The sequence below is a fragment of the Rattus rattus genome, chromosome 10 (genome assembly GCF_011064425.1).
Source record: "Rattus rattus isolate New Zealand chromosome 10, Rrattus_CSIRO_v1, whole genome shotgun sequence".
NCBI lineage: Eukaryota > Metazoa > Chordata > Mammalia > Rodentia > Muridae > Rattus > Rattus rattus.
In genome coordinates this window covers 35,350,747-35,376,540 of record NC_046163.1, presented here as the reverse complement: position 1 = coordinate 35,376,540, position 25,794 = coordinate 35,350,747, and the positions used below count along the sequence as shown (strand labels likewise).

At 39.8% G+C, this 25,794-nt stretch overlaps 1 protein-coding gene across 1 annotated transcript in view; it reads left to right on the top strand.

The window, feature by feature from the left end:
• The window catches only part of Cep350 (centrosomal protein 350), a 132,918-nt gene that overhangs the window by 22,390 nt on the left and 84,734 nt on the right, over positions 1–25,794 (top strand). Inside the window, exons 7-8 of the mRNA XM_032915377.1 lie at positions 20,973–21,086; positions 24,294–24,407. Of these exons, the coding sequence (XP_032771268.1) occupies positions 20,973–21,086; positions 24,294–24,407 (228 nt within the window). The remainder of the gene's footprint in view (positions 1–20,972; positions 21,087–24,293; positions 24,408–25,794) is intronic.

The window sequence follows — 25,794 nt, the reverse complement described above, 5'->3', positions numbered from 1 at the left end:
TTTCTGTTTTTATGTATGCGTTCCTTAAATTGTTTTTCATAGGGCTATGCATGTAACAAGGGGTTGATTTATTGGTTGGTTTAGCTTACGTTAGTTTTGTCATTAAATCTGCCACTGTAACTTTCTTTTTAAGGCTAAAAGAATTGTTTTACAATTTGTGAGAGAGAGATGTATTACTATTTTTTTTAAAGATTTATTTATTTTCTGTATATGAGTACACTGTAGCTGTCTTCAGACACACCAGAAGAGGGCATCAGATCTCATTACAGATGGTTGTGAGCCACCATATGGTTGTTGGGATTTGAACTCAGGACCTCTGGAAGAGCAGTCAGTGCTCTTAACCACTGAGCCATCTCTCCAGCCCAGGAGATGTATTATTAATACAACCTTTTTATATGTTCTAGTCATATATATCAACAGATTCACACTGTTGGCAGAGCAGATAGCAAACGGTGGAAACAAAATATTCTTCTTGGCTCTGAAAGAATGATTGCCCCAAATCCTTGTTATATATAGCGTGTCAGACCCACTAAAGCAGTCTATATTTTCATGTTATTTTTTAGTTCTGTAAAAATCAAAGTTCTAAGATATCAAAGGTTATCTCACTGAAACAGACTTAAGGTGTCTTTTTGGATCAATATTTTATTTAATACTTTACTTAGGTATTATAAATCTTAAAAGTAAAAAACCCTCAAATATAACTTTTTAAGTTGGTCATTGGCCTTACCATATTTTTATGATAGTTTTTTAAAACATGCTTCTTTTCGTATTAAAAGATTTTGTGACTATAACTTTTAGAGGGCTTTCTTGATAACATGTAGTAGATATTTAAAAAATTACTGTAGGGGGTTGTGGATTTAGCTCAGTGGTAGAGCGCTTAGGCAAGCGCGAGGCCCTGGGTTCGGTCCCCAGCTCCGAAAAAAGAAAAAAAAATAGAAAATTACTGTAGGATATAGTTTCTAATATTCTGATTAAAGGACTTATTTGTTAGAATAGCAAAGTAGTTTTGTACAGTGTAAATTAAATGCACCTCATTACATTGTATTTTTAAGTGATACTTTATTTACTTGTGTAAATAAGAAATTCACTTCGCTGACTGTTCTAAAGCTTTACGTACATTTACTTTGAAAAGCTTTACTGCGCTTGTGTCCCGCTGCTGGATGCACCGCTGGGGGTTGCTTGTGTTAACAGGTTGTATATATTGTTCAGAAACAGTTTGTGCCCGTGAGCAATTTATGCTTGCGTTCATTTTCTCTTTTTATACAGTGTTTCTCATTGAAGCAGTTCTGCACCTTGATGGGTTCTTCATTCTCTTTTTGTTACATAGTCTTTTTTCTGCTTTCTCTCCTTTCCTTGTGTTAGGTCTTGAACTCAAAGCCTTGTGTTTGCTAATCCTTTTTTGCTGCTGCTGCTGGTTTTCTTTTGTTATTTGTTGTTGTTTTGTTTACTTTAACAGCTGAGGCGGAATTGTAGTTTGGGTCAGCTTTGGATGGTGAGACACTGTCTCAAAAACCCAAAAATGAACAAGACCCCAAAGACACCAGTATTATTTTATGGAGCACAAAGGGCATTTGTGCTGTGATGATTCATATTGCACTTTTATTGATTAATGATTGATTAATGCTTGCCTGTCTTTTTCTTTCTGGTGTAAAGATCAGTGACAGTAAAGAGCTTAACTTGTAATGAATATAAATAAGAACACAATATATTTTTTAAATTTCTACTTTTTAAAATTGTGTGTGTGCTTACCGGTATGTCCATGGAGGTCAGAGGTGTTGAATCTCCTGTAGATGGAGTTACAGGCAGTTGTGAGCTGTCTGATATGGGTGCTAGAATTTGAACTGGGTCTCTTTTCTCTTTTTCTTTTTAAAAAAAAATTATAATATTTATAAATTATACTATTTATTTATAAATTATGTTATAATTTAAACATTATACTTTATTATATATAAGTACACTCTAGGGTCTTATTGCTGTGAACAGACACCATGATCAATGCAAGTTTTATAAAGGACAACATTTAATTGGGGCTGGCTTACAGGTTCAGAGGTTCAGTCCAGTATCATCAAGGCGGGAGCATGGCAGCATCCAGGCGGGCAGGATGCAGGAGGAGCTGAGTTATACATCTTTACCTGAAGGAAGCCAGGAACCCACTGAGCATCCTCAGACAGCTAGGAGGAGGGTCTCCAAGCCCACCCCACAGTGACACACTTCCTCCAACAAGGCCACAGCTCCTAATAGAGCCACTCCCTGGGCCAAGCATATGCAAACCATTACACTGTCTTCAGACACACCAGAAGAGGGCATCAGATCTCATTACAGATGGTTGTGAGCCACTGTGCAGTTGCTGGAATTTGAACTCAGGACCTCTGGAAGAGCAGTAGTGCTCTTAACCACTGAGCCATCTCTCTAGCAGGGTCTCTTTTCAAGAGCAGTGTGTACTTTTAACCACTAAGCCATCTCTCTAGCCCCAGGAATTAAAAAAAAAAGTTAATAATTTGGGGATTAAGAAACATATTGTTATTGAAATCTTAACATATATGAAAATCCATATACAAAGAATATGGATTTCTAAAGAGAGAAAGAAAAAAATCCAAACCCTAGAATACTCCAAAATCTGAATTATGGTAAGAACTGATGGAACATTGTAAGTGAAAAGTGTCACATCTGATCTCCTGTGGTCACAGGTCACAGGTCACAGTGAAAATGCAGGCACATGGTATGATTTAATCAGACTCCCATGGGGGTAAAGCTCCCAGCCAGGGCCATACACTATCATCTTGGATAGATCTTTGCCATGCGTATGCAGATTCCCCAACTCCGTTTTGCTCACAGGGATAATAAAACCGTGTGTTTGTAGATCACACATAGTGTGGAACTTCCCCATCATGTCCCATAAAGGGTTGGGGAGGGGGGTTCTTAGCTTTTGCTTATTATCTGTTCTATGGTGTAAAGTTACTGCTGGGAATAGAAGAAAAAAAATGTCTGGTGAATACCCTTAGTAGTAACAACTTATAGGTAAAGAAAAACTACTTAGGTTTATCAGTAGTGCCAAAATCAAGCTTTCAAAGTGTGAAACATTCTCCAGAAGAGTTGGGCTGGAGTGACCGGCCAGCAGACAGGACCTGAGAAACAAGACACTAGGGAAGAGAGTCAGACTATACAGCTAGAGATGAGGACTCTGTTTCAGAAGTAGGTCTGATGTCAGTCGTGGTGCATGCCCTAAATCCCAGCACTCAGGAGGCAGAGGCAGAGGCAGGTGGATTCTGTGTGTTTGAGGCTAGCCTGCTCTACAGAGCAAGTTCCAGGACAGCCAAGGTTACATAGAGAAATCCTGTGTTGAGAAACCAAAGGTAGTAGTTCTGTCTGCATTGCAGGAGCATATGCCAGTAAATGGATGCTATAATGAAGCCTGTGGACACCTACCTCAGTGAACAGAGGTGGGAAGGGACTGTGACTATGGAAGAGGTTGAGAAAGCACACAGGGTTACCGTTACTATTATTTTAGGATATATTATTTTAGGATGGTGGAAAACATATGCAGATTGCAAAGCCAGAGAGAGATTTAGCAACTAGTGTGTCAAAGTTTTTGCTGATGAAAATCAAAAATACTGGTGACACGTTACTGTTTTGTGGATATTGCCCCAGAAAGATGCTGATGCTAGCCGAGAAGATAGTCAGCACAGGCATTGAGGCTGCCGAGGACAGAAGGGCTGCTGAGATGTGTTAATGCAGCAGGCGCCCAGAAACCTCGAAACTGATGACCGAAAGCACTCACTTTCTCTGTTAAAGGCTTACTTTCTTACTCGTCCATTGCACTAACAGAAAGTTAGACCACAGACAGCTTTTGAAATTGGTGTCACTGGCACAGGTGCAGGCAGGCAGCTCCCACTCACTGCTGGGGAGCAGGCTCGTTCCTCTTCCAGCAAAAATCCTTACTACATATGGGCTCGCAGAACATGAAGTTCAAAGGTAGAACCCCTACCCACTGTTTGTAAGGTTTTTTTTTCCCCCATCTTTATTAAATTGGGTATTTCTTATTGCTTATTTACATTTCAAATGTTATTCCCTTTCCTGGTTTCCAGGAAACCCCCTAACCCCTAACCCCTCCCCTTCTCTGTGGGTGTTCCCCTACCCATCCTACCCCCATTACTGCCCTCCCCTCAAGAATCCCATTCACTAGGGGTCCAGCCTTGGCAGGACCAAAAGGCTTCCCCTTGTACTGGTGCCCTTACTAGGCTATTCATTGCTACCTATGCAGTTGGAGCCCAGGGTCAGTCCATGTATAGTCTTTGGGTAGTGACTTAGTCCCTGGAAGCTCTGGTTGGTTGGCATTGTTCATATGGGGTCTCAAGCCCCTTCAAGCTCTTTCAGTCCTTTCTCTGATTCCTTCAATGAGGGTCCCGTTCTCAGTTCAGTGGTTTGCTGCTGGCATTCGCCTATGTATTTGCAGTATTCTGGCTGTGTCTCTCAGGAGAGATCTACATCCGGTTCCTGCACTTCTTTGATTCATCCATCTTATCTAGTTTGGTGGCTGTATATGTATGGGCCACATGCGGGGCAGGCTCTGACTGGGTGTTCCTTCAGTCTCTGTTCTAAACTTTGCCTCCCTGTCCCCTCCCAAGGGTATTCTTGTTCCCCTTTTAAAGAAGGAGTGAAGCATTCACATTTTGGTCATCCTTCTTGAGTTTCATGTGTTCTGTGCATCTAGGGTAATTCGAACATTTGGGCTAATATCCACTTATCAATGAATATATACCATGTGTGTTTTTCTGTGATTGGGTTACCTCACTCTGGATGATATTTCCCAATTCCATCCATTTGTCTTTGAATTTCATAAAGTGATTGTTTTTGATAGCAGAGTAGTATTCCATTGTAGATGTACCACATTTTCTGTATCCATTCCTCTATTGAAGGACATCTGGGTTCTTTCCAGCTTCTGGTTATTATAAATAAGGCTGCTATGAACATAGTGGAGCAAGTGTCTTTGTTATATGTTGGGGCATCTTTTGGGTATATGCCCAAGAGAGGTATAGCTGGGTCCTCAGGTAGTGCAATGTCCACTTTTCTGAGGAACCTTCAGACTGATTTGCAGAATGGTTGTATCAGTCTGCAATCCCACCAACAATGGAGGAGTGTTCCTCTTTCTCCACATCCTCACCTGAGTGTTTTTTCCCCCTCCCCCTCCCCCCAGAGCTGAGGACTGAACCCAGGGCCTTGAGCTTGTTAGGCAAGTGCTCTACCACTGAGCTAAATCCCCAACCCCTGTCTCTGGAGTTTTTGATCTTAGCCATTCTGATGGGGTGTGAGGTGGAATCTCAGGGTTGTTTTGATTTGCATTTCCCTTATGACTAAAGATGTTGAAATTTCTTTAGGTGCTTCTCAGCCATTCAACATTCCTCAACTGTGAATTCTTTGTTTAACTCTGAACCCCATTTTTTAATAGGGTTATTTTTCTCCCTGCAGTCTAACTTTGTGAGTTCTTTGTATATTTTGGATATAAGCCCTCTATCAGTTGTAGGATTGGTAAAGATCTTTTCCCAATCTGTTGGTTGCCATTTTGTCCTAACCACAGTGTCCTTTGCCTTACAGAAGCTTTGCAGTTTTATGAGATCCCATTTGTTGATTCTTGATCTTAAGCATAAGCCATTGGTGTTTTGTTCAGGAAATTTTTTCCAGTGCCCATGTGTTCCAGATGCTTCCCTAGTTTTTCTTCTATTAGTTTGAGTGTATCTGGTTTGATGTTGAGGTCCTTGATCCACTTGGACTTAAGCTTTGTACAGGGTGATAAGCATGGATCGATCTGCATTCTTTTACATGCTGACTTCCAGTTGAACCAGCACCATTTGCTGAAAATGCTATCTTTTTTCCATTGGATGGTTTTGGCTCCTTTGTCAAAAATCAAGTGACCATAGGTGTGTGGGTTCATTTCTGGGTCTTCAATTCTATTTCACTGGTCTATCTGCCTGTCTCTGTACCAGTACCACACAGTTTTTATCACCATTGCTTTGTAATACTTCTTGAGTTCAGGGATAGTGATTCTCCCGGAAGTCCTTTTATTGTTGAGGATAGTTTTAGCTATCCTGAGTTTTTTGTTATTCCAGATGAATTTGCAAATTGTTCTGTCTAACTCTATGAAGAATTGGATTTGAATTTTGATGGGGATTGTATTGAATCTGTAGATCGCTTTTGGTAAAATGGCCATTTTTACTATATTAATCCTGCCAATTCATGAGCATGGGAGATCTTTCCATCTTCTGAGATCTTCTTCAATTTCTTTCTTCAGAGGCTTGAAGTTATGATACAGATCTTTCACTTGCTTGGTTAAAGTCACACCGAGGTATTTTATATTATTTGGGACTATTATAAAGGGTGTCGTTTCCCTAATTTCTTTCTCAGCTTGTTTCTCTTTTGTGTAGAGGAAAGCTACTGATTTATTTGAGTTAATTTTATACCCAGGCACTTTGCTGAAGGTGTTTATCAGGTTTAGTAGTTCTCTGGTGGAACTTTTGGGATCACTTAATTATACTATCATTTCATCTGCAAATAGTGATATTTTGACTTCTTCCTTTTTTTTTTTTTTTTTTTCTTTTTTTTCCGGAGCTGGGGACCAACCCAGGGCCTTTGCGCTTCCTAGGTGCGCTCTACCACTGAGCTAAATCCCAGCCCCTTGACTTCTTCCTTTCTAATCTGTATCTCTTTGATCTCCTTTTGTTGTCTGATTGCTTTGGCCAGGACTTTGAGAACTATATTGAATAAGTAGGGAGAGAGTGGGCAGCCTTGTCTAGTCCCTGATTTTAGTGGGATTGCTTCAAGTTTCTCTCCATTTAGTTTAATGTTAGCTATTGGTTTGCTGTATATGGCCTTTACTATGTTTAGGTATGGGCCTTGAATTCCTGCTCTTTCCAGGACTTTTATCATGAAGAAGGGGTGTTGAATTTTGTCAAATGCTTTCTCAGCATCTAATGAAATGATCATGTGGTTTTTATCTTTCAGTTTGTTTATATAGTGGATTACATTGATGGTTTTCCATATATTAAACCATCCCTGCATACCTGAGATGAAGCCTGCTTGATCTTGATGGATGATTGTTTTCATGTGTTCTTGGATTTGGTTTGTAAGAATTTTATTGAGTATTCATAAGGGAAATTGGTCTGAAGTTCTCTTTCTTTGTTGGGTCTTTGTGTGGTTTAGGTATAAGAGTAATTGTGGGGCTGGAGAGATGGCTCAGTGGTTAAGAGCACTGACTGCTCTTCCAGAGGTCCTGAGTTCAAATCCCAGCAACCACATGGTGGCTCACAACCATCTGTAATGAGATCTGATGCCCTCTTCTGGTGTGTCTGAAGACAGCTACAGTGTACTTATATATAATAAATAAATAAATCTTTTAAAAAAAAGTAATCGTGGCTTCATAGAAGGAATTCGGTAGTGCTCCGTCTGTTTCAATATTGTGGAATAGTTTAGATAGTATTGGTATTAGGTCTTCTATGAAGGTCTGATAGAATTCTGTACTGAACCCATCTGGACTTGGGCTCTTTTTGGTTGAGAGACCTTTAATGACTGCTTCTATTTCTTTAGGAGTTATGGGGTTGTTTAAATGATTTATCTGTACCTGATTTAGCTTCAGTACCTGGTATCTCTCTGGGAAATTGTCTATTTCCTCTAGATTTTCAAGTTTTGTTGAATATATGCTTTTGTAGTAGGATCTGATGATTTTTTGGATTTCTTCCAATTCTGTTGTTACGTCTCCCTTTTCATTTCTGATTTTGTTAATTTGGACACATTCTCTGTGTCCTCATATTAGTCTGGCTAAGGGTTTATCTATCTTGTTGATTTTCTCAAAGAATCAGCTTTTGGTTCTGTTCATTCTTTGTACAGTCCTTTTTGTTTCTTCTTGGTAGATTTCAGCTCTGAGTTTGATTATTTTCCTGCCTTCTACTTCTCCTGGGTGTATTTGCTTCTTTTTGTTCTAGAGCTTTTAGGTGTGCTGTCAAGGTGCTGATATATGTTCTTTCCTGTTTCTTTCTGCAGGCACTCAGAGCTATGAGTTTTCCTCTTAGCATAGCTTTCATTGTGTCCTATAAGTTTGGGTATGTTGTACCTTCATTTTCATTAAATTCTAAGAAGTCTTTAATTTCTTTCTTTATTTCTTCCTTGACCAGGTTATCATTGAGTAGAGCATTGTTCAACTTCCGTATATATGTGGGCTTTCTTTCCTTATTGTTATTGAAGACCAGCTTTAGACAGTGGTGGTCTGATAGGACGCATGGGATTATTTTTTATCTTTCTGTATCTGTTGAGCCCTGTTTTGTGCCCGATTATATGGTCATTTTTGGAGAAAGTACCATGAGGTGGCAAGAAGAAGGTATATCCTTTTGTTTTATGATAGAATGTTTTATATATATATATATATATGTGTGTGTGTGTGTGTGTGTGTGTGTGTGTGTATGTATATGTATATGTAGGTACATATATATGTATATATATGTTAAGTCCATTTGGTTCATAACTTCTGTTAGTCTGTCTATGTCTCTGTTTAATTTCTGTTTCCATGATCTGTCCATTGATGAGAGTGGGGTGTTGAAATCTCCTAGTACTATTTTGTGAGGTGTGATGTGTGCTCTGAGCTTTAGTAAGGTTTCTTTTATGTATGTACATGCCCTTGTATTTGGAGCATAGATATTTAGGATTGAGAGTTCATCTTGGTGGATTTTTCCTTTGATGAATATGAAGTGTTCTTATCTTTTCTGTTGACTTTTGGTTGAAAATCGATTTTATTTGGTATTAGAATGGCTACTCCAGCTTGCTTCTTCAGACCATTTGCTTGGAAAGTTGTTTTCCACCCTTTTATTCTGAGGTAGTGTCTGTCTTTGTCTCTGAGGTGTGTTTCCTGTAGGCAACAAAATGCTAGGTCCTCATTATGTATCCAGTTTGTTAATCTGTGTCTTTTTATTGGGGAATTGAGTCCATTGATCTTGAGAGATATTAAGGAATCGTGATTGTTGCTTCCTGTTATCTTCATATTTGGAGGTGAGATTATGTTTGTGTGCTTGTCTTCTCTTTGTTTTGTTGCAATACGATTAGTTTCTTGTTTTTTCTAGGGTGTAGCTTGCCTCCTGTGTTGGGCTTTACCATTTATTATCCTTTGTAGGGCTGGATTTGTAGAAAGATATTGTGTAAATTTGGTTTTGTCATAGAATATCTTGGTTTCTCCATCTATGTTAATTGAGAGTTTTGCTGGATACTGTAACCTGAGCTGGCATTTGTGTTCTCTTAGGGTGTATATGACATCTGTCCAGGGTCTTCTGGCTTTAATAGTCTTTGGTGAGAAGTCTGGTGTAATTCTGATAGGTCTGCCTTTAAATGTTACTTGACCTTTTCCCCTTACTGCTTTTTAATATTCTTTGTTTTATGCATTTGGTATTTTGACTATTATGTGACGGGAGGAGTTTCTTTTTTGGTCCAATCTATTTGGAGTTCTGTAGGCTTCTTGTATGTTTATGGGCATGTCTTTCTTTAGGTTAGGGACGTTTTCTTCTATGATTTTGTTGAAGATATTTACTGGTCCTTTGAGTTGGGAGTCTTCACTCTGTTCTATACCTATTATCCTTAGGTTTGATCTTCTCATTGTGTCCTGGATTTCCTGTATATTTTGGGCCAGTAGCTTTTTCCATTTTACATTATCTTTGACAGTTGTGTATGATTTCTATGGAATCTTCTGCTCCTGAGATTCTCTCTTCTATCTCTTGTATTCTGTTGGTGATGCTTGTATCTACGGCTCCTTTTCTCTTCCTTTGGTTTTCTATATCCAGTGTTGTCTCCCTTTGTGCTTTCTTTATTGTTTCTATTTCCATTTTCAAATTTCCATTTTCAATTCCTTCACCTGTTTGATTGTGTTTTCCTGTAATTCTTTAAGTGATTTTTGTGTTTCCTCTCTAAGGGCTTCTACTTGTTTACTTGTGTTTCCCTGCATTTCTCTAAGGGAGTTCTTTATGTCTTTCTTGAAGTCCTCCATCATCATGATCAAATGTGATTTTAAATCTAGATCTTTCTTTTCTGGTGTATTTGGATATTCAGTGTTTGCTTTGGTGGGAGAATTGGGCTCTGATGATGCCATGTAGTCTTGGTTTCTGTTGCTTGGGTTCCTGCGCTTGCCTCTCGCCATCAGGTTGTCTCTGGTGTTACCTTGTTCTGCTATTTCTGTGGCTTGACCATCCTATAGGACTGTGTGTCAGGAGTGCTGTAGACCTGTTTTCCTGTTTTCTTTCAGCCAGTTATGGGAACAGAGTGTTCCGCTTTCAGGCGTGTAGTCGTTCCTGTCCACTGGCTTTTAGCTGTCCTGAGTCCACCAGGAGCAGAAAAGTTTCAATCCTCAGCACCATAAAAACCACGACATTCGGCCCAAAAGAAAAATAATAAAATAATTAGGCAATGTATTCCTAAAGTGTGCCTTTATTATTTAAGCCCTGTGTACACAATTGATGAAGAGTCAATATACAAACTGTTCCTCTTTAAAAATTCAATTATTTCTTTCTTAATTTTTGTTTGTTTTTTTTTTTTTCAAGATGGGTTTTTCTGTGTAGTCCTGGCAGTCCTTGAACTCACTCTGTAGACCAGATTGGCCTAGAACTCAGAGAGAGAGATTGTCTGCCTCTACCTTGAGTGCCGATGTTAAAGGAGTGGGTTACCATGGCTCAACTTAAAATTAATTCTTTTTTTTTTTTTTTTTTTTTTTTTTTTTTGGAGCTGGGGACCGAACCCAGGGCCTTGCACTTGCTAGGGCACGCCGCTACCACTGAGCTAAATCCCCAACCCCTTAAAATTAATTCTTAAACATTGACTTAATTGTGTGACCATGTGCATGTGTCTGCATCCAGTGTCAAAGCATGTGTCTCCATGTCAGAGGACAACTGTCACCATGCTGGCCCTGGGGCCCAAATTCAGGTTTTTAGGGATGGGAAGCTAATGCCTTTTCCCTGTGGAAGCATTTCATAGAATTAAAAACACTTTTTTGAAAGCATGCTAGCAGTGGGGAGTGGACGTGCAAGTGTAGTTGGTTTTCCCATGAATTTAATCAAATGAGTCAGTGTTCTGAAGATGCTTCTCATATTTTTCCACTGTTTGGAACACGTGACTAGGGTCAATAATGAGCATATCGAGCACAATATTCTGGCCTTCAGTTCTGTGTTCAGTTATGATAATAAGGTGGTCGATTTCTGTCAAGTGGACAACAAAATCTCTGGCCTTATATGTGTAAAACATGGCGCTCGACGTGGGTTTAGAGAAATTACCATTGATACTGAGGTTGCAGTTTGTTGACCATTGGCAAAAAAGCTGACGTGGTTTTGAACCAAGGTGGTAATGGTGGAGGTGAGGAAGATGTTAACACTGTAGGTCTCTTAGAGAGCATGAGGAATGGCTGAAGGACTTCAAGCTGTGCCTGCTTACCAACAAGCAAGAATCATCTGGGTTTATAAAGTCAAAGAGCAGCTTGTAAGACAGGAGCTTGCAGATGAGGCCAGCAGCTCTTGAGGAGATTCAGAGCTGTCTCTAGCCGGTCTACTTTCCAGTCCTCCAGCCGCTTCTGGGATTTCTTCTTCGTCCCTCTTGTATTTAGTTTATTTTTCCCTTTTATTAAAAAGTAGATTCTCTCCTCATACAATAATATATCCTGATTACAGTTTCCCTTCCCTTTACTCCTTCTAGTTCCTCCCCTCCTCTGCTCCCCTGCCCTTGGAATCTACTCCCTTTCTGTCTCTCATTAGAAGAGAACAGGCTCCTAAGAGAATATGACATGATATGACAAAATAAAGTATAATAAGATAAAACCCATCACGTTGAGGCTGGACAAGACAACCCAGCGGAAGAAAAGGAGCCCTAAAGTCAGGCCCAAGAATCAGAGACCAGGATTCCTATAAAAGTACTAAGGTGAAATCTGTAACCATAGGCACCTGGTGCGGACTAAGGTAGGCCCCGTGCTTGCTCTTCCGTCCCTGTGAGCCTTGCTGAGTTAGTTTTGAAGGCCTTGTCCTCCTGGTGTCCTCTATCCCCTCTGATTCTTACAGTCTTCCCACCTCCTCTTCTGCGGAGTTCCCTGAACTCCATGGGAAAGGGTTTGATGGGACACCCCATTTAGAGCTCTGCATACCAAGGGCTCTCTCCATGTAATGTGTGGCTGTAGGTCTCTTATCTGTTCCCATCTGCTGTCCTCCCCCCTCCCCCCCAAGTCTCTTCCCTCCTCCCCTTCTACTCAGAGAACGGAGGCCCTCATGGTTACCTCCCAACCCTGGCACACCATGTCCCTGCAGGGTTAGGTGCTTCTCCTGTGAGGCCAAACAAGACAGCTGAGTTAGGGGAATGGATTCTACAGACAGGCAACAACTTTTGGGACAGCCCCTGTGTTCAGTTGTTTGAGACCCACATGAAGACCAAGCTGCACATCTGCTACATATGTGCAGGGGTGCATTGGGGTCGGGGAAGGTCCAGCCTGTGTGTACTCTTTGGTTGGTGGTTCGGTCTTTGAGAGCCCTCCAAGGGTCCAGTTTAGTTGACTCTGTTGGTCTTCCTGTGGGGTTCTCATAACCGTGGGGATATGGAACCTGAAGAGGCCACCTCCTGTACCAGGCAGGAACCCCAGAGGAGTGATAGGGACACCAACCCACCCACAGAACTTTCCACAAAAATTCATCCTGCCTACAAGAAATTCAGGGATGGGGGATGGAGCAGAGACCCATCCCATGGGCAAGCACCAATCCCTGACACTACTAATGATGCTCTGTGGTGCTTGCAGACAGAGTCTAGCATGGCTGTCCTCTGAGAGGCTCCACCCAGCAGCTGACTCAGACAGATGCAGAGACCCACAGCCACATAGTGGGTTGAGCTTAGGGCCTCTGATGGAAGGGTTGGGGGAAGGATTGAGGGCCCCGAAGGGAACTGGAACTCCACATCTTCTCTTGAGGAGAGCACTGGTCTATAAATAAAGAAGAATATCATTAGAAGTCATTTTATTGATACTTTTTTATAAGACCACTGTTATTTGGTTGTACCCTAGGTCTCTGAGCTATTTAGTCTCTGGTTCTCTGCCACCCAAGCAGGGCTGGGTATGGGTTCTGTCTCGTGAAGTGGATTTTAAGTCAATTAGACACTGGCTACTCTCGCAAGCTCTGCGGCTACCATTGTCCTAGCATATCTTCCAGGCAGGACAGATTGCAGGTCAAAGGTTTTGTGGCTGGGTTGATGTTTCTGTTGATGTTGGCTGTTTCTCTTTTGGTAGCCTTTTGTACTTTCCTGCACCAAAGATGTTAGAATGTAGGGGTGAAGGTGTCGTGTAGGTATCAGTTCGGTTTCTCTATGTTCAGTGAATTGTGTGGGTGTTGTTCTTGGCATTGGGGCCCTCTCTGTCAGGTTGTGGAGAGCACCCCATTGTCTTAGCAACAGCCTGGGTTGTTTGGGAATTTCCATGGGGCCCCTCCCCCCTTGGCCAACAACTCAATTCAGTGCAGTTCCAGTACTGGAATACTTGTTTGGTGACAAGAGATGCCGAGTTGGGACTCTGTCTGCCCCATTATTAGACCTTATTAGGTTCGCCTTCATATATTTTAGAAAGTTTCCATTGCTCTAGGTTTCCATACCATCCTTCAAATGCCCCTTAATTCCAGCTGTCTCTCCCTGCATTCCTTCCCTTAACCTTTTCCTCCTCCCCTTCCCAACCTAATCCTCTAGTTTCTCTCCTTACCTGCCCCAAGTCCATCCATAAAATTTGTTCTGTTCCCCCTCACAGGGAGATTCATGTATTTCCCCTTAACCTCTCTGAGTGTATGGATTGTAGGTTAGTTATTATTTATTTAGCAGCTAATATTCACACATAAGACAATAACATATTTATCTTTCTGGGTCTGGTTTACCTCACACCAGACGATTGTTTTTCATTCATTTGCCTCCAAGTTTCCAGATGTCTTTTTTTTTTTTTTTCTTTTTTTTCGGAGCTGGGGACCGAACCCAGGGCCTTGCACTTGCTAGGCAAGCGCTCTACCACTGAGCTAAATCCCCAACCCCCCTGATATCATTTTTTAAACAGCTGAGTAGTATTCCATTGTGTAAATGAACCCCATTTTCTTTATCCATTCTACTGTTGAAGGACATCTAGGCTGTTTCCAGTTTTTGACTATTATGACTAGAGCATCAGTGAACATGGTTGAGCAAGTGTCCTTGTGGGATGAAGTGTCCTTTAGGTGTATGCCCAAGGGTGGTATAGTTGGGTCTTGAGGTAGCTCCAGTTTCAACTTCCTGAAAAACTGCCACACTGATTTCCATAGTGGCTGTACAAGTGTGTGCTCCTCCCAGCAGTGGATGAATGGTTGCCCTTATTTCATATCCTCCCAGCATGAGCTGTCACTTGTGCTATTCATCTTAGCCATTCTGACAGGCGTAAGATTGAATCTCAACATTGTTTTGATTTCCATTTCCTGATGGCTAAAGATGTCGAACATTTCTTTAAGTGTTTCTTGGTCATTTGAGATTCCTCTTTTGAGAATTCTCTGTTTAGATTTGTACCCCATTTTTAAATTTGAGTATTTGGTGTTTTGACAGCTAGTGTCTTCAGTTCTTTATGTATATACTGTATATAATGTATATAATATGCATATGTAATTTATATGTATATATTATCATATATATCTATACATACATATATACATACATACATGATTTTTTGTTCCCTATTGGATGTGGAGTTGGTGAAAATCTTTTTCCATAATGTAGGCTGCTGCTTTGCCTGAATGACACTTTCCTTTTGCCTTTTGCCTTTTCAGCTATGAGGTTCTATGTATTAATTATTGTTCTTAGTGCCTGGACTATCGGTGTTCTGTTCAGGAACTTTTCTCCTGTGCCAATGAATTCAAGGCTACTTCCCTTTTTTTTTCTCCTGTCTGGTTCAGTGTATCTGGTTTTATGTTGAGATCTTCAATCCATTTGGAGTTAGGTTTTGTGTAGGGTGATAAGTATGGATCTATTTGCATTCTTCTGCATGCCTACACCCAGTTTGACTGGCACCATTTTTTGGAGATGCTATCTTTTTTTCCACTGTATATTTCTGGCTTCTTTATCAAAGATGAGTGTTCATAGGATGAGTGTGGATTTATGTCTGTATCTTCAATTCTATTACTTTGTTCAATGTGTCTGTTTCTATGAGATTTTATTTCTATAGCTCTGTAGTATAATTTGAGATCAGGAACATCCAGCAGTTCTTTTATTCAGGATTGTTTTCGCAATCCTGGGTTTTTTTCATGTTCATGTGAAGTTGATAATTGTCCTTTTAAGGTCTGTGAAGAATTGTGTTGGAATTTTGTTGGGGATTGCATTGACTCTGTAGATTGCTTTTGGTAGGATGGCTCTCTTCACCATGTTAATCCTACTGATCCACGAGCATGGGAGATCTTGGCATCTTCTGATATCCTCTTCAATTTCTTCTTCAGGGACTTGAAGTTGTTATCATTCAAGTCTTTACTTGCTTGATTAGAGTTACCAACCGAGACATTTTACATTGTTTGAGGCCATTGTGAAAGATGTTTTCTGTGATTTTTTTTCCTCAGTCCTTTGACATTTGCATACAGGGGAGTGACTTATTATTGTGAGTAATTTTGTATTCATCTAGCTACTTTGCTGAAAGTATTTATCAGCTGTGGGATTTCCCAATGAAATGTTTGGAGTTACTTATGTGTACCATCACATTATCTGCAAACAAAGCTACATTGACTTCCCCCTTTCCTATTTGAAGCCCCTCATCTCCTTTAGTTGTCATATTGCTGTAAATTGCCTTTATTATGGTTAGGTGTGTCCCTTGTAGTCCTAATCTCTGTAGAACTTTAATCTTGAGAGGGTACTGGATTTTGTCAAAGGCTTTTTCTGAATCTAATGAGATGATCATGTCCGTCCGTTCGTTCTCTCTCTCTCTCTCTCTCTCTCTCTCTCTATCTCTCTCTCTATCTCTCTCTCTCTCTTTCTTTCCTTCTCTCTTTCTGTTTATCTGTTAGCTTACACTTAACCTATTTACATAGTTAAACCATCCCTGGATCTCTGGGACAAAGCCTAGATCATGGTGGATGATCTTTTTGATGTGTTTTAGGATTTGGTTTGCAAGTGTTTTATTGAGTATTTTTGCATGTGTGTTCACAAGGAAAATTGGGATGTAATTCTCTTTCTTTGTTGGGTCTTTATGTAGTTTGAATATCAGGGTAATTGTGACTTCCTAAAATGAACTTGGCAATGTTCCTTCTGTTTTTCTTTTGTGGAATAATTTGAAGAATATGTTGAGAGCTCTTGGTGCTGCTTCCTAGGAATTTGGCATTTGTCACTGGGCTTGGACAAGGATGTGGGCTCAGATAAGAATATCAGAAACAGTGAGCGTGGGGCTTTGTTTACTGCTTTGCTGGGTGAATACCTTATGGGATCTCCTTGTTTCCTTCTTTGCTTGATTACTTTGTCTTTGATCTAAGAACTGACTATGTTTTTTGGATGTGCCTAGAATGATATAAAAACAGACCGGGAAAAGATAAAGCTGCTTCAGCCTCAGCACTGGCTGGAGTCATGTTATAATTTTGTCTGATTGCTTTTTTCTTTTTCTCTCCTCCCTCCCTTGAGACCCAGTTGACTGAGCTGTCTTGGTCAGAAATATTGCTGATAAATTTTTCTTTGAGAGTTTGGTAGAATTCTACGATAACACCGTCTGGCCCTGACCTTTTTTTTTTTTTTTTTTTTTTTTTGGGGGACTACGACCACACTTGTTTTTTACTAGTGGTTATAGGTCTGTTTACATTGTCTGATCTTGATCTATTCAGATAAGTAGTGCCTATGAAACATTATCCATCTCTTTTAGATTTTCCAGGTTGGTAGAGTACAGGTTTTAAAGTATGTACTTATGCCTCTCTGTGTTCCGTCGTATGTCCCCCTCTCATTTCTGATTTTGCTAATTTGAATATTCTCTGTCTTTCAGTTTGGATAAAGGTTTGTCCAGTTTATTTTTCCTCAAAGAACCAACTCTTTGTTTAATCGATTCTTTGTATTCTCTTTTATTGATTTTTGCCCTGAGTTTGATTATTTCTTGCTGTCTACTCCATCTGGGTGTGATTACTTTTTGTTGTTGTCATTCTAGAGCATTCGGTGTGATGGTAAGTTGCTAGTATGAAATCTCTTTAGGTTTTTTTTGTTTTGTATTAATGAAGGCACTTAGTGCTATGAAGTTGCCTGTTAGAACTGCTTTCATTGTGACATAAGTTTGAGTATGCTGTGTATTCATTGTCATTGAATTTTAGAAAATCTTTAATTTCTTTATTTCATTCAGTGGAGAATTGTTCAGTTTCAATGAGTTCGTAAGCTTCAGTTGTTTCTGTTATTGATATCCAGCTTCAATCCATGATGGTCTAACAGGACGCAGTGAGTTATTTCAATTTTCTTTTGTCTGTTGAGACTTACTTTGTGTCCAAGTAAGTGTCCAAGTTTTGGAGGAAGTTCCATGAGGTGCAGAGAAGGTATATTCTTTTGTGTTTGGGTGACACATTCTGTAAACATTTGTTAGGTCCATTTGGTTTGTAATGTTTGTTCACTCCAGTATTTCTCGGTTCAGTTTTGTCTGGATGACCTGCCCATTGGTGAGAGTGGAGTAATGAAGTCACCCACTGAGTGTGAGTGGGTTATTATGTGATTTAAGCTGTAGTAGCTTTTTGTATTTTTATTTTTTAAATGAACTTGGGCGCCTTGTGTTTGTGGGGCTTAAGAGTTAAGAATTGAAATGGCCTTTTGGTGGGGTTTTCCTTTAATAACTGTGTAGTGTCCTGCCCTATCTCTCTTGATGACTTTTCATTTGACGTCTATTTTGTTAGATAGTAAAGGGCTACACCGGCTCACATTTAGGACCATTTGCTTGGAATATCTTTTTCTAATTATTTACTCTGAAGTAATGTCTATCCTTGATGTTGAGGTATGTTTCTTAGGTATAGCAGAAGAATTGATCCTATTATTGAATCCATTCTGTTAGTCATTTTATTGGGGGAATTGAGACCATTGATATTGGGAGATATCAATGAGCAGTGTTTATTGATTCCTGTTATTTTGTATGTGTTTGTATGTGTGTGAGAGAGATTATTTATTCCCTTTTGTTTTCATGGGAGTAGTTAACCTTAATAGATTGGAGTTTTTTTCCTTCTAGCATCTCATATAGGGCTCAGTTTGTAGATAAATATTGTTTAAATTTGGCTTTATTGTGGAATGTCTTATTTTTTTCTATTTATGGTGATTGAAAGTTTTGCTTGGTATAATAGTCTTGGCTGGCATCTATGGTCCCATAGAGTATGTAGCACATCTATCCAGGCCCCTCTAACTTTGAGTCTCCATTGAGAAGTCAGGTGTAATTCTAATAGGTCTGCTTTTATATGTTACTTGGTCTTTTTCCTTGCAGGTTTTTATAGTGTTGTTGTTGTTGTTGTGTTCGTTTAGTGTTTTGATTAGTATGTGCTAAAGGGACTTTCTTTTCTGGTTCAATCTGTTTGGTGTTCTATGCTTCTTATACCTTTATAGGCATCTCCTTCTTTAGGTAAGAACAAGTTTCATCTGTGATTATGTTGAAATATTTTCTGGGCTTTTGAGCTCAGATTCTTTTTCTTCTCCTATTCCTATTATTCTTATCTTTGGTCTTTTCATAGTGTCCCAGATTTCCTGGGTATTTTGTGTCATTAAAAAGATTTAACTTTTTCTTTGACTAATGTTCCATTTCTTCTTTTGTGTGTCTTTAACACCTGAAATTCCCTCTTTCATCTATTATATTCTGTTGGTGAAACTTGCCTCTGAAGTTCTTGTTCAAATTCCTAATTTGTTTTCAGAATTTTCTCAGCTTAGGTTTTCTTCATGTCTTGTTTATGCATTTTCATCCATTTTTTTGTGCTTTTCTGGGTTTCTTTCTGGGCTGTATTAGTGTCCTCTTAAGGACCTCTGTCAGCTTCATACAGGTGGTTCTAGCATCTTTTTGTTGTGCTTCAGCTACGTTGGACTGTTCAGGCCTGCTGTGGTAGGATAGCTAGGCTCTAGAGGAGACATGCTGGCCTGGCTGTTACTGTAGTCTTGTATATTGGGCTCTAGGCATTTGGGATTGGGATGATTCAGGTCTAGGTGCTGATTTCTGTGTTTGTCTTTGTTGGGTTTTGCTTCTTGGTTTCTGTTTTCCTCTCTGGATTTTTGGAGAGTGTGATGCCTGTGTGTTGCTCAGTAGGATATCTTATTGGGAGGTGACACTTAGGAACGGGGATAGAGTAGGAGTCTGAAGGGGTTCACAGGATCTGCTTCTTTTTTCTTCTTGGAATGGGGGGCGACAGTGAAGATAGGTCACCCCAGAGGATCAGCTAAAGCACTGGGCATGAGACTAGAGGGTTAATCTAGGAGAACAGAAGGAGAGGGGAAAGTCTACAGACAGCCTACCTGCTTTCCTGGCAGGAGTGAACTGGGTTAGCAGGAATTGCCTGAAGGAGTTGGGGGCTGGGATAAAGCAACAAGTTAGGAGAGAGGTTAGGAGGGGAAACTCTGTGTGATCCATAGGAGATGTGGGCAGAGGGGGAAGGGAGGCTGCAGGCTCTCTGTTGCAGAGTTAGTGATGATGCTAGGGGATTGGCTCTGGAGAAGTGGGAGTGGTGAAGTTCTTCAGTTAGCTTACCTGTTTACCTAGCCTGTTCAGCCTCTGCATTCACAGGGAATGCCTACTGGTATTGGAGGCTGGGATACAGGGATACGTTGGAGAAAGGCTAGTTGTGGAGAAGATCCCCATGATGAGGTCAGAAAGGAAAGGGAGGCCACCATTTTCCTGCTACAGAGCTGGGGTTGAGACTTGGAGTGGTGGTGGTGACATTCTTGTATTATTTAATGTTTTGAGTCTATTTCTAGTGTATTTGAATATATGTTGCTTTATCTCACAGAAGCCTGCTTTTTCCCAACTGGAATTCATCAGTATGTTATGTAGTAGCCAATTATGCATTCTTCTTTAAAAAAATACAAAGTATAGAATTTTGACATTAACCATCACAGAAACACAAATCAAACCACAATAAGATGCTACTTTGTAGATCCATAACAGTGGCTTTAGTGAAAAAAGACAGACGATAGTATCAGTAAGAAATTAAAACCTATGTGTACTGATGAGAATACAAAATGGTGCTGCTGCTTTAGAAAATAGTTCTTACAGTTTATAGTTCTTACAGTTACACACACAGTTAGTTACCATGACCCAGCAATTGATTCTTATATGTAGTACCCATTGAAAACATTTCCACACAACTTGTATAAGAATATTTATAGCAACATTATTAATAATAGAAAAAAGTAGAAACAGGCCATGTGACTATGTGAATGGATAAGTAAAATGTAGTGTCCATTCAGAGAACTATGTTGACCCTGATACATGATGTTAGACCCTTGAAAGACTACAAACTACAATAGCCTAAACATAAATGATGTCATGTTGAAAGATTTCACTTATGAAATATCTAGACTAGGCAGGTGCATGCGGACAGAGAGTAGCTGAGTAGTCTCAGTGGTGGGCAGGTCTAATGGGCATCAACTGATAATAGGGACCGAGTTGCTTTCTTCAGTGATGAAGTACACTGGAATTAGATAGCAGTGATAGTTATGAAACTTAGAACATATTTTTAAACACCTAATTGTATGCTTATGAGTGAATTTCAGGACTGGTGAGATGGTACACTGACCTGATGACCTGAGTGTGACCCTCAGGATCCATACGGTGGAGGGAGAGAACCAAGTCCTGCAAGTTACCCTCTGCTCCCACCCCCAAATAAATAAATAAATAAATAAATAAATAAATAAATAAATAAATAAATGATATTTTTATCGTGAATTTTTTTGTTATTTTTAAAAGTTATATCTGACTTTAAAACAGAACCAATCCTTGAAAGCATCTTGTTGGTCTGTATTAGGTTTCAACCCTTCAGAGACGAAGATTCGCACTCCTGATGGAAAAGTATGGCAGGAGGCAGAGTTTCAGAGCATGAGCAGAGAGCTGTACCGAGACTTAGCACTTCAGTTCGCAGGTGAGAGCGGAACTTTCTGTGTCTTGCTTATTTTTCATGCATGCCATAACATACAGTATTACACACGAAACTCTCACCAAACTCGAGATGCTGTCCCTTTCCAACTGTGTTGAATACTAGAGTAGTAATGGTTTAAGTGATGAGACCCTCTTAGCCTCTCAGCTCTCCTCTAGAGTTAAAATTAGCCTCCATGGCTCATGATACAGAAACAAGGCTATTTTTAAAGCTTGGGTACTTTTAAAGTCAGGACAGACTGATTTTATGGAAGCATAGAGTTAGTTGTGGCTTGCATCTCTTAGGCCTCAGATGTCTTTGAAGTGGCCAGTAATTTCAGCCAGCATTTGCAGAAATCCAAGTGTTACAGGAGGGGAAGACATGTTAGAGAATTATAGCCAAGAGGAACCGGTGGAAGATCTGAAGATAGGACAGTGAGAATAGTAATGTTCTAGTAAGCACTACTGTCTAGTCAGGCGCTAAGTGAGGTCGATGCTGGTGCTTCCTCTTATGTTTGCTTTTTAAACTGTTGAGGAATTGAAAACTGAAATAATAATTTCTCTAGGATTGTATAAAGAATTAAAATCAAGATTCAAAATCAACTATTTAATCCCCAAATCTGACAGCTAAGATTTTGCTAATTTTTTTCTTTCTTTCTTTTTTTTGGGGGGGGGCATTAAACTTCATTTTCTTCATTTTATTAAACACTGTGTACAGGCTACTCTCATCATGTGGAAAGAAAGTTTCATGTAGTAGTTATGAACAGATATTTTAGAATCAGCTTAAAAGTTCATGTTCTAGCTTTGCTGTTTATTAGCTACACAGGAAGCTTACATAACCTTTATCTTTGGTGTCCTGTCTTAAAAAGAAGTGACAGCAACTGCACATCACAGGACAGTGTCATACCTGGTAGGGGATATTATGTCAGGGACTGCTTAAAAGGTTATTCTGTTACTCTCTACCTGTCTCTTTTTATGGTGGGCAAACTATTCTTAACCTCTGCCTGTGCTTTGGTTATATTCGCCTCTGTGTCTGTAAGTATATTTCTCCATCTTGCTTTCATGCTTTTGTATCAGGCTTTCCCTCTCTGCCCAGTCACACCCAGTAACACACTGTTGGACACATTTTTCACAGCAGTCATCATCATACAATACCTCTTCAGACTCCCTCTCCAGTGTTCCCCTTCTGTTCAGAGCAAAACTGTAGAATGTTTCTTTATGCTAATGCTTTCCCCTTATGTTTGTTTGTTTGTTTTGTTTTTTGTTTGAGGTTTTCTGGTATCAAGATCATTAATGGCATTCATTTTGCATATAAAGTGTCGGATCTCCATTTGTTGTGCTGATTGCTTGATACTGTTAACCACCCCTTCCTTGAAAGTCTTCACTTTGCATTCTAGAAGCATTGGTTTTTCTCTTAAATCTACCTGTTCCTTATTCTTTTCTTCTTTACCCCTACCCTGTCATTGTTCCTCTCTTTTTGCTTATTTATCCAAAAAGACCTACTAGGAAAACATATGTATTCTTAACACCTGAAATAGTTCTTGTGCAAATATTCCTAATATCTATGTGTCTAGTCGAGCTCTCCTCCCTGGATTCAAACTCTTAACAACCTGTTAACTATACACCTCCTGTGAGTGTGTGGCTATCTCAGGCTAACTGGCTAAGATGGAGACTACTCAGTGTGGTTGTGACACAATCCCTCAATCTTGCTACTCCAGTTGTCAGTCTGGAAGACCCACAGCCTAGGTCATCGTTGACCCTGTTTTTCTTTCATATTTTCTCTTCGGCTGTCTCAGTTTATCTGTTTAATACCAGTTCTTTGTTGCTGTTGACGAAGGTGGTGCATTTACCACTTTTGTCATTATTCCCTAAGTCAAGGCACCATGGGTCTTTGGCTTTAATTCACCAGTCTTCTCTCACAGGTCTCCTTACGGCTAACTCTTAATGAGTCTCTCCTCAGCACAGTTCCAGGATAAGCTTGTTAGAGTCTTGTTTACGTTCTGTCACTCTTTCCTTTGCTCTGATGTTCTGCAACCTTGTATTTTACTGCTGAGTGAGACAGGAAAACCTGTAGCACCTTTTCCTCGGCTGCTGTCCTTTAGATCCACAACCCCCATTCCTGCTGTTCTCCTCTCTGCTCACTGCGTCCACAGCAGTGGCCTTGCTGATTCTTAGATGCTGTGTGCTCCTGCCTTAGAGCCCCTTACTCAGACTTCTCTACTCTGCTTATACTGCAGACCTCCAGGTGTATTTTAAATTCATTATTCATACTTGTCATTTAGAACTTCTATGGTTAGTATATTTATGTTTTGTGAAGTTTTTATGTTGAAATTTTTAAATAAAATGGTAATCTAAGAAAATGCTTACCTGAAATTGCCAGCATGCAGTGATTTGCAAGCAGCTGCTAGAGCTTCTTCCCATTCTGGAGAGGAGGTAGATTTCTCACGAGTTTTCTTGAAATGACAACAACCAACATCAACAACAGAACAGAGCTGGTATCTAACAGTGGAGTGGTGGTAACCTTTAAACCTTCTGTGGGGGGAAGACATTGATAGTTTGTGGGTCATAGGAATAGCTTCAGTGAAAGTTTTTTTCTCATAGTTCTAAGGCCACCAAAGGATGCTTGGAACTGAAGTGTATGGAATCCTACTTATATTTTGTGCTTCTTGTACATACCTGTGACAATGCTTAATTTATAAACTAGGTATAAAAGATGAATTAGCCATACATCTCATCAAACCCAGCATACATTTTTTTCCATTAAGTTGGCAAATGTGACTTTGATTGATTTCACAGGTGCACTGTCCAGCATCTTTCTGGTATGACTTCACTGCTGGTGTCACTGTCCTTGAGCTCTGGAGCCTTAAAGAGTTTGCTCAGTGATGTCACCAAAGAGACAGTCTAGCAGCAGAGGTGGCTATTTGTATCTAATAGGTGGGAGCCTAAGGTACGGACACTCTAGACAGGTCTGCCCAGTCTGGCCGTCTAGGGTCAGACAGCAAAAGATACTGTCATGCTCTTCAGAGTGATGTACACTTTATATCATGAATTGTTTATGTCTGGAAGATTTCCACTTAATGTTTTCAGATCGCAGTTGGCTTTGGGTAACTAAAGCTGCAGAAATGGGGTGCTGATGTACCCCTGTCTTCTCATTGAGGAATGTAGATGCTGAATGGGAGTCATAATGGTGGCTGTTCATATTTATGCATTTCAGATGATACCTCTGTAAAAGAGAAGCCTGTTGAAAAAAGTAAAGAGAAAAAAGTAGTCAAACCAGTACGAAAAATCCAAAAAGTGACACAGTTGTCAAATCCAGAATGCAAGACAGGTTTGTTTTCAGTATTCTGTTCAGTTTAAAGTTGGATATTATGGAAATGGAATCTGTATAGATATAAATATGTTACCAGATGTTCTCATTGTTAGGAATGTATGAAAATTCAGTCTGTTGTAATTCATTATTATTATATGCATCTATTTTGTTTTGCTATAGTTGACAGTACTAACTGTCCATATTTAGAATGTATAGTTTGAAAGGTTACTTATATGTATATATCTATAACACGTTGTTCACTGTATTAGTACTCTTGTGAAGACATTCCTGACAAAGCCTGCTAAAGGAAGCAAGGCTTTTGTGGCTCAGTTTTGGGGTGCAGTGAACAGAGGTTGGAAAGGCAGTGGCAGGGCGGGGTGGGTAGCCATATTTAATCCTCAGTCAGGAAGCAGAGGAGAGGAAGGCTGCAGCAGCCTCTCTCTCTCCTTTTCATTCAACCTGGGACCTCACCTCATAGAATGACATCCACATCTAGGGTAGGTTTCTCTCCCCTGCTAAACCAATCTGGAAACATCCTCATAGCAGAATATCAGGGGCATGTTTCCATGGTGATTATAAATCATATTTAGTTTATATTAAAGATTAATATCAGACTCATTGTATGTTTAAGATTGCAAATGCATGACCTCAAAAGTTTTTTTTTCTAGTATTTTAATAGAAACACAGCAAATTAAAATAATGAATTTTTTCTATGAGTAGTCATTTTCTGTAAGGTCATGATTGCCTTTAAGATATATCAGAATGCCAGTCTTCCTTGCCAGTAGTGGTTAAGCTAAACAAAAAATAGATTAAACTAGGAAAATAAGAGATTTCTGCTTCCATAGAAATGCTAACATGTCAACCTTGATTCATATTGTGTGACTATATTGTAGTTAACATTATTTCTTTGGCACATGAGTTAGTTTTAGTATGATTTGTTTCCTCATATGTAGAAAGATAGATCAGTAGTATTTGTCTCACAGGATTGTTGTGAGAGCTATAAGCACGAATACTAGAAACTACTTCAGGATAGTACTTCATACATGACGTGAGTTCCAATTCCTAGCTATCCTGAAGTGTTCTATTCAGCAAGTAACTTTTGGCCATGAAGGCGAGAGACAGTTTGAGAACTTGTCACCTTGAGTTTCAGGAGACTGAATCAACACACTTGCTCACTGTCCAGACGTTTTCCAGCAGTGGCTATGTGTGCGGCAGTGTGATGTCCTAAGCTTAGGTAATGACAGTGACTAGCAAGACAAAAGTTAGAAGCAGTGTGACAGCCTGGTAGGAGACCACAGGGTCTCTGGGAAACAGCAGGGCGATGAGCTGCGTGTTCTGACCATGCCCTTGTCCTTCTGGTTATGCGTGTCATTAGGATGATAGCACGTTTTCTGATTAACTTCAG